This window comes from Dicentrarchus labrax, unplaced genomic scaffold (assembly GCF_905237075.1).
Source record: "Dicentrarchus labrax unplaced genomic scaffold, dlabrax2021, whole genome shotgun sequence".
NCBI lineage: Eukaryota > Metazoa > Chordata > Actinopteri > Moronidae > Dicentrarchus > Dicentrarchus labrax.
Genome location: NW_026136708.1, coordinates 23,349,658 through 23,358,975, shown reverse-complemented (window position 1 = coordinate 23,358,975; position 9,318 = coordinate 23,349,658). Strand labels below are relative to the sequence as shown.

The 9,318-nt window shown below is 39.4% G+C and overlaps 1 protein-coding gene across 3 annotated transcripts in view; it reads left to right on the top strand.

The window, feature by feature from the left end:
* Positions 1-9,318, top strand: part of LOC127368332 (pleckstrin homology domain-containing family G member 3) — a 38,687-nt gene that overhangs the window by 11,920 nt on the left and 17,449 nt on the right. For all 3 annotated transcript variants that reach the window (XM_051408992.1, XM_051408993.1, XM_051408990.1), the window contains one exon: positions 5,719-6,152. In XM_051408992.1, coding sequence (XP_051264952.1) covers positions 5,719-6,152 — 434 coding nt within the window. The remainder of the gene's footprint in view (positions 1-5,718; positions 6,153-9,318) is intronic.

Below are 9,318 nucleotides of genomic sequence, written 5' to 3'. Positions count from 1 at the left end.
CTGACACCCGGAGGGTCAGGGTCCCGGCACTGGCCACACAGATCTTCCATTCTTCTTCCAGCAGTGTGACCTACTCATAGAAAAAATATGTTTATGAACATGTTTTGATTATCATGGGATGGCACACAAAGACGGGGAGGAGGAGCTGGAGAATGGCGCAGCTGTCCGTCTGCAGGCTGTATAAATAAGATGTTGTTTACTCATCATCATCCCTAATATCCCCAGCATCTTAGGACATTGCTTGTTTTTATAGATGATATAAAGCAGGGTTAGGGTGGGTAACATCAGGCATGGCCCAGGAAGATGCTGATGGGGTTGGTGGAGGTGGTGAGGAGGTCCCACGCCGCGGCCCGGGTGGCATGACCCGTGACCAGTCAATGGCTTCCGGGTCCAGAGGGTAGAGGCCACACCTTCTGAACCCAGCCACCACCACTCCCCGATCCTTCACCCTCTGATATGAGTCTCTTAGGACCCTTGAAAAAGTGGCTCATTGCCGACAGATCTCCTGTAATTCCAGAGAAATCTGCCTTCAAGGGTCCAAAGAAACTCATATCCAGAGGCTGCAGGATGGGAGACGTGTGTGGTGGAAGGCACAGGAGGGGAAGCTCCTGCGTGGCGAACTTGCCCGATAAACCACTTCCTAAACAGCTCACTGTCCATGTACCCTGCTGGTGACTTCCCGTAGAGAGCGTCAGAGACCCCTCCTTGTTATAGGGGCCCCCTGGACATCCCCCCTTGTATATGATGAAAGGGGGGACATCCTCCCTCCTGACCATGCACACAGTCAGAGGCCACCCTTCCACTGACTCGGTCACGCAGGCTTGTTTTTGGGACCCCAAACTGTTTGTGTGCCTGCCCCAGACTCAGCCTGCCTGCTTTCACCTCCTGGATGGGCTCTCCCATGGCCTCCGGGGTGCACTTCCTCGTCTTCCTCGCCCTCTGGGGCAGCTGTCTGATGTTAGGCATCTAAAAGAGGCATATTATTATTTGTTCTTTGTCAGAAATTACAGTAACATTTTTATAGGTTTTTTTATTTCATGTTACATTAACAAGCACAAATGTATTTCCACATGCAGACACACAAATATTCTTACTTATATGTATATATATATATAAGGTATACATATATATATACGTTTACCTTAAACCAAAGCAGAAAATCCACCTTTTTTTAACCGTCTTGATGCACCTGTAAAGGAATAAAAGCAAACCTCTCTCTCACACACACCCACACCCCTTGCCTACCTTACATCTCTCTCGTCTCTCTCTCACGTCTTTCTCTCTCTCTTCTCTCGTCTCTCTCTCTTCTCTCGTCTCTCTCTCTTCTCTCTCTCTTGTCTTTCTCTCTCTCTTCTCTCGTCTCTCTCTCTCTCTTCTCTCGTCTTTCTCTCTCTCTTCTCTCTCATCTCTCTCTCTCTCTTCTGTCATCTCTCTCTATCTCTCGTCTTTCTCAAAAAATTCAAAATTCAATTCAAAATGGGCTTTATTTATTGGCATGAAAGTTTTTTTAAAAACAATATTGCCAAAGCAAAGTATTCAAATACAATACAATAAATCAAAGATATAAACATTATTATTATATGAACATTATATTAGTTATATACAGTGTGTGTGTGTGTGTGTGTGTGTGTGTGTGTGTGTCCCTCAGGTTGTGGCATGTTAATACATACTGGGCAGCAAGGTGTGCCCGCTCTCCTTCTCTGAGGAGTATTTTTAATTTGGAGAGGTCGTTCAGCTCTTTGAAATCATCATCATCATCATGATGATCATCAAATACATTTTTCTAGTATTATTCAATTTTGTACATTGTAGGAGAAAGTCTCTCTCTGTCTCTCTCTTGTGTCTCTCTGTCTCTCTCTTCTCTCATCTCTCTCTCTCTGTTGTCTCTGTTCTCAGACAGAAACATAAGAGCATAATTGAGTTTCAACAATACTATTTTTATTCATAACCTAACCAATTATATTGGAGGTGTATCTATATAACCAATATTTTGTATCCTAAGAGCCTCTACTGGCATTCAACACATCTCTCACAGCCCTCCCTCCTTCTCTCTCTCTCACTCACACACACAAACACATAATATATCAATTATTACATCATGATAAAAAATATATTTTATTTATTTTAGCTTATAAACAAGAAAATACATCTGAATAGCCAATTTGAATCTTGTGTACTGTGATACTTCTCAGATAAAAAGAACACTGCGCTTGTTCTGTTCCTTTGTTCTCCTCCTCCTGTTCACCTCGACCACAGATTGTATAAACACAAGATCTGACATTTTCATTAGCTAGACTAATCAGTGTAACCCTAGCTACGATATGTACGCATATGAGAGCTTATTTCAGCTGTTCAGTAAAAATAGAGACGGACTTTAAAAGTTGCCTGAAATTGTCGCCCGAGCGCAATCGAAGCGTTCTTGCAGCTTTCCTTCATTAAAGTAACTTTCATATAATAATTAGACATGTAAATGTTGATTTATATGTATGAAAAACCACATATAGACTCTGTAAAAAGACCGGAAAGTGCGTCAAGCCGGAAATTGTTCGGGTCCCCACGCCAACGCTAAACAGCGTTCGGGTCCTAGCGCCGGTACGTTACTATATTAAATGTTTTGTGCAGCAATTTGGGAAACAGTTGTGTTTTTAAATCTATTAAATTAATAAAATGACTTTAATATGAAGCCATGATACATATTTGTAACCTTAAGTTGTCCATAAAATGTGGTTTACAAACTAGTAAACTTCCTAAAAATTAACATTACACAATTAAAATGAACATAATAACCATTTATTGTTCAACTTCTTAAGACTTAATACATTGAAATATGAAAACGTATTAGTTTTATATACTGTATATATTTATTTACGACATTTCTCCACTGAGTCTCCCACCATGAACACTCAAGATGGCCGCTGTGTGAATACATAAATCACAAGAGAATCCCAGAAACAACACACTGTGAATGAATCTAATCGCAGCAAATCACAGATCAATCAGTGTTCTGATCAGTGTGAACAAACTGATTGATTTGGGTGGAGGGAACCGGTTGCTGGGATGTGATTGGCTGGTTGGACAGTGATTAATAATAATGTGTAATCATTTAAATGAAACTTCTCTGCTGTTTAAGCAGTTAAACCTGTGCTGCTGGATTCTTTAAATTCCTCAGTTCAACAGATAAAAATAACTTGAACCACTCCAGATGTTTACAGATGGATGATTCACTGAGACAACTGAACCTGACAGGAACAGTCATCAGTTTGAGTCACGCCGCCATCAATCTGTTAACAGCGCCGTTACATCACATCTGCATCAGACTGTGTTCAGGAACAAAAAACAAACTCCTTAAAGTCTTATTGTGAAAGTCCGCCCTCACTGCATTGACTGAACGGGTTTTAACCAACTGTGAACCCATCATCACACATCGGTTTGTGGAGAACCGCTCTGAAGTCTCAAATTCAGCGTTTTGGCCGTCGCCATGACAGTAAATCGCAGCCAGCGGAGGTCACGTACAGCAGGTTTCTCTGCTCTCATTGGCTGCTCTTGGTTTGGAAACAATGGCGGCTCTCCTGCTCACACAGGATCTGGTATTCCAGATAAACAGTAAAATATGTTTGTGAACAGATGTGAGGAGAGAAATAGTCAACAACAGAATCTGGATCCATATCTGATCAGCACTGTTTGACTGTTTGATCTGAGTTTGGTTGAGCTGGACGGACTCACTGAGAATGAGCTGTCAATCACAAGGTAGCCCCGCCCTAAAGCATACCCTGCTTTATGGTCTGTTTTACTCTAAATGGGACCATCAGTTACTAAATGAACATCATGCTGTATGGAAGAAGACTGAAACTAGAGACTGAGACCAGAAACTCATCAGGAAACTGTTCACTGAGCTCATTCTCCATTAGAGTGAATGGGATCAGTTAATATTGCAGCCAGTGGAGCTCCCTCTGCTGGCCGTCACAGAGTCCACAACACAGAGTCCAACACAGAGTCCACAACACAGAGTCCAACACAGAGTCCACAACACAGAGTCCAACACAGAGTCCACAACACAGAGTCCAACACAGAGTCCACAACACAGAGTCCAACACAGAGTCCACAACACAGAGTCCAACACAGAGTCCAACACAGAGTCCAACACAGAGTCCATAACACAGAGTCCATAACACAGAGTCCAACACAGAGTCCAACACAGAGTCCAACACAGAGTCCACAACACAGAGTCCACAACACAGAGTCCACAACACAGAGTCCAACACAGAGTCCACAACACAGAGTCCAACACAGAGTCCAACACAGAGTCCACAACACAGAGTCCAACACAGAGTCCAACACAGAGTCCACAACACAGAGTCCAACACAGAGTCCACAACACAGAGTCCACAACACAGAGTCCACAACACAGAGTCCACAACACAGAGTCCAACACAGAGTCCACAACACAGAGTCCAACACAGAGTCCACAACACAGAGTCCACAACACAGAGTCCAACACAGAGTCCACAACACAGAGTCCAACACAGAGTCCACAACACAGAGTCCAACACAGAGTCCAACACAGAGTCCAACACAGAGTCCACAACACAGAGTCCAACACAGAGTCCACAACACAGAGTCCAACACAGAGTCCACAACACAGAGTCCAACACAGAGTCCACAACACAGAGTCCAACACAGAGTCCACAACACAGAGTCCAACACAGAGTCCACAACACAGAGTCCAACACAGAGTCCAACACAGAGTCCAACACAGAGTCCATAACACAGAGTCCAACACAGAGTCCAACACAGAGTCCAACACAGAGTCCAACACAGAGTCCACAACACAGAGTCCACAACACAGAGTCCACAACACAGAGTCCAACACAGAGTCCAACACAGAGTCCACAACACAGAGTCCAACACAGAGTCCAACACAGAGTCCACAACACAGAGTCCAACACAGAGTCCAACACAGAGTCCACAACACAGAGTCCAACACAGAGTCCACAACACAGAGTCCACAACACAGAGTCCACAACACAGAGTCCACAACACAGAGTCCACAACACAGAGTCCAACACAGAGTCCACAACACAGAGTCCAACACAGAGTCCACAACACAGAGTCCAACACAGAGTCCAACACAGAGTCCAACACAGAGTCCACAACACAGAGTCCAACACAGAGTCCAACACAGAGTCCACAACACAGAGTCCAACACAGAGTCCACAACACAGAGTCCACAACACAGAGTCCAACACAGAGTCCAACACAGAGTCCACAACACAGAGTCCACAACACAGAGTCCACAACACAGAGTCCACAACACAGAGTCCACAACACAGAGTCCACAACACAGAGTCCAAAGTCAAAGCTAACATTAATGCTAAGCTAGTGGAACTCATTGTCTGATTGTGCTGTTAGCTGGATAACGTTAGCTTGATTGGTAACACAGATGAATTGCTAGTAAGCTAACGTAGCAAAATACTGTCAGTTAGCTTCATCCAGCCTCCCGGGCTCATCTGGCTGCCGTTGACAGGTTAAATATGATCGTCAGTTATTTTACAGCGTTCAGTGTTTGTCACTGTTGGCCGACGCCCAGGATGATGCAACAGGACGCTGACTGCAGTTCACTGAGCGACCACTGGTGGCGCTGTTAGCTACAGTTTAATGAACGTTACATATCATGCTGATCAGACCTATCAATCAACCCAACCCCCCCTCTCTCCTCAGACTCCCCCCGCCTGTCCTCCACCTCCATCAGCAGTAATGAACGCGCTCCGTCGGCCACGCCCTCCGACTCCTCCGACCACCGCCCGGTGAGCCTGATCTCCACACTGTCCTCGGGCTCTGCATCCTCCCGAGACGACAACCTCGTCCCTCCGGCGTCCGCCCAAATCCCCGACATCGACCTGGACCTGAGCCCTGCAGGGGGCGCCGGTGAGGGCGAGGTCGACGAGAGGGGGCGGGGCCTCGGCCTCATACACAACAACAACAACAACAAAGAGTCCGCGCCGAGTCGAGCCTCCAGCCGCCGCCAGCAGACGTCACCGTTCACAGCCAGAAGCATGGCGCCGAACCCTCAGCTGACCTACCTGGACCGCGTTGTCATGGAGATCATCGAGACGGAGAGGATGTACGTCAGAGACCTTCGCATGATCGTAGAGGTGAGTTCAAACGTTAACGATAATAACGTTTATTAACTAGTAAAATATATAATGTTTACATTTATAAATATTAAATTATTATTGTTTGAATTCACACGCAGGAAATGTTCTGTTAGCATTAGTATTAGCTAATCCAGCTCTGATTCGTCTGGAGGATCAAATTATATAATATATATTATATATATATATATATATATATATATATATATATATATATTATATATATTATATATATATATATTATATATATTATATATATATATATATTATATATATATATATATATATTATATATTATATATATATTATATTAAATTTATATATATATATATTATATATATTATACAGCAAAAAAATTTGCTATGTGAAGCTAACCGCTAAACACAGAACAGAACTTTTTCATTTCCATAAAAATATATCATTTGAATAAATGATATGAAAATAGGTTAATAATACAAAAACATTCAAACCCTTCAACATAAAAGCCTCTGAGAAATCCACATCATTAGATACAGAGTACACAGTAATTATCACAGATTATCACAAATTCTCACTATTATCAGTAATTATTATCACTGATTATTATCAGTGATTATTATCAGTGATTATTATCAGTGATTATTATCACTGATTATTATCAGTGATTATTATCAGTGATTATTATCAGTGATTATTATCAGTGATTATTATCAGTGATTATTATCTATTATCAGTGATTATTATCAGTGATTATTATCAGTGATTATTATCTATAATCAGTGATTATTATCAGTGATTATTATCAGTGATTATTATCAGTGATTATTATCTATAATCAGTGATTATTATCAGTGATTATTATCAGTGATTATTATAAGTGATTATTATCTATTATCAGTGATTATTATCAGTGATTATTATCAGTGATTATTATCTATAATCAGTGATTATTATCAGTGATTATTATCAGTGATTATTATAAGTGATTATTATCTATTATCAGTGATTATTATCAGTGATTATTATCAGTAATTATTATCAGTGATTATTATCAGTGATTATTATCAGTGATTATTATCTATTATCAGTGATTATTATCTATTATCAGTGATTATTATCAGTGATTATTATCAGTGATTATTATCAGTGATTATTATCACTGATTATTATCTATTATCAGTGATTATTATCAGTGATTATTATCAGTGATTATTATCTATAATCAGTGATTATTATCAGTGATTATTATCAGTGATTATTATCAGTGATTATTATCTATAATCAGTGATTATTATCAGTGATTATTATCAGTGATTATTATAAGTGATTATTATCTATTATCAGTGATTATTATCAGTGATTATTATCAGTAATTATTATCAGTGATTATTATCAGTGATTATTATCTATTATCAGTGATTATTATCTATTATCAGTGATTATTATCTATTATCAGTGATTATTATCAGTGATTATTATCAGTGATTATTATCTATTATCAGTGATTATTATCAGTAATTATTATCAGTGATTATTATCAGTAATTATTATCAGTGATTATTATCAGTGATTATTATCTATAATCAGTGATTATTATCAGTGATTATCACTTTAACGAGCTCGTTAACAAGTTTACAGTGAAAGAGCTTCACTTCCTGTCTCAGTAACATTTGATGACTTCGGGACAGAGGACGGTCTCTGAATAACACCGTCACCGTCACCGCAACCGCCGTCACGCTCTATAATTAACTGCTTAAGACGGATTAAACTCTTATGTAACAGAGTAACAGAAAAACCAGAACCCTGAGTGAAGATCTGAACCTGCAGACCCTTTAAATCATTGATCACTAATAACGACAATAATAATTCACTGTAACACTGAGAGATTTCTGATCGATTATCTGATCAATATTTAAAGCAAATGACTGAATGTCGACACATAAACTGTAAAATCAATTAATCATGTAAACAAAACCAGATTTCATATTTCCAAATTAAAACATAACAATATTTATGATTCAGTTTTTATAATATTAGTAAATAAAAACATAAATAAGATTCAATAAGAGGAATTATTAAAGAACTGAGATGAATAATCAATAATCAGTCCATGTGAATGTAATGTACAAAGTGTCAATTAATCAAAGGAAAGGAGATCAGATCACTGTGATTGACTATTGATTATTGATTATTGATCAAATTACTGTCAGTTCCATCATAGTGACGTCAGTCTGCCTCCTGCTGGACCGACGGAGGCATTACAGCGAGAGAAACGTTATTAATAACTGTATTAATAACTTTATTATTAACTTTATTAATAACTGTATTATTAACTTTATTAATAACTGTATTAATAACTCTATTAATAACTGTATTAATAGCTTTATTAATAACTTTATTAATAACTGTATTAATAACTTTATGAATAACTATATTAATAACTTTATTAATAACTTTATTATTAACTGTATTAATAACTGTATTAATAACTGTATTAATAACTTTATGAATAACTCCATTAATAACTTTATTATTAACTTTATTAATAACTCTATTAATAACTCTATTAATAACTGTATTAATAGCTTTATTAATAACTTTATTAATAACTGTATTAATAACTTTATGAATAACTATATTAATAACTTTATTAATAACTTTATTATTAACTGTATTAATAACTGTATTAATAACTTTAATATTTGATAAGATTCATACTGACAGACGTAATTGGTTGACAAAAATATATATTTCAGTTTATATGTTATTTTGAACATTGGATGTGATAATAAAGTGCATTTTTCCTCCTCTCCTCCTCTTCCTCCTCTTCTCTCCTCCTCTTCCTCCTCTTCCTCCTCTTCTCTCCTCTCCTTTCCTTTCCTCTCTCTTCCTCCTCCTCTCCTCTCCTCTCCTCCTCCTCCTCCTCCTCCTCCTCCTCCTCCTTCTCCTCTCCTCCTCTTCCTCTTCCTCCTGTCCTCTCCTCCCCTCTCCTCTCCTCGCCTCTCGCCTTCCTCCTCCTCCTCCTCCTCCTCCCCTCACCTCTCCTCCTCCTCCTCCTCCTCCTCCTCTTCCTCTTCCTCTTCTCCTCTTCCTCCTCTCCTCTCTCCTCCTCCTCCTCCTCCTCCTCTTCCTCTTCCTTCTCTCCTCCTCCTCTACTCCTCCTCCTCCTCTTCCTCTTCCTCTTCCT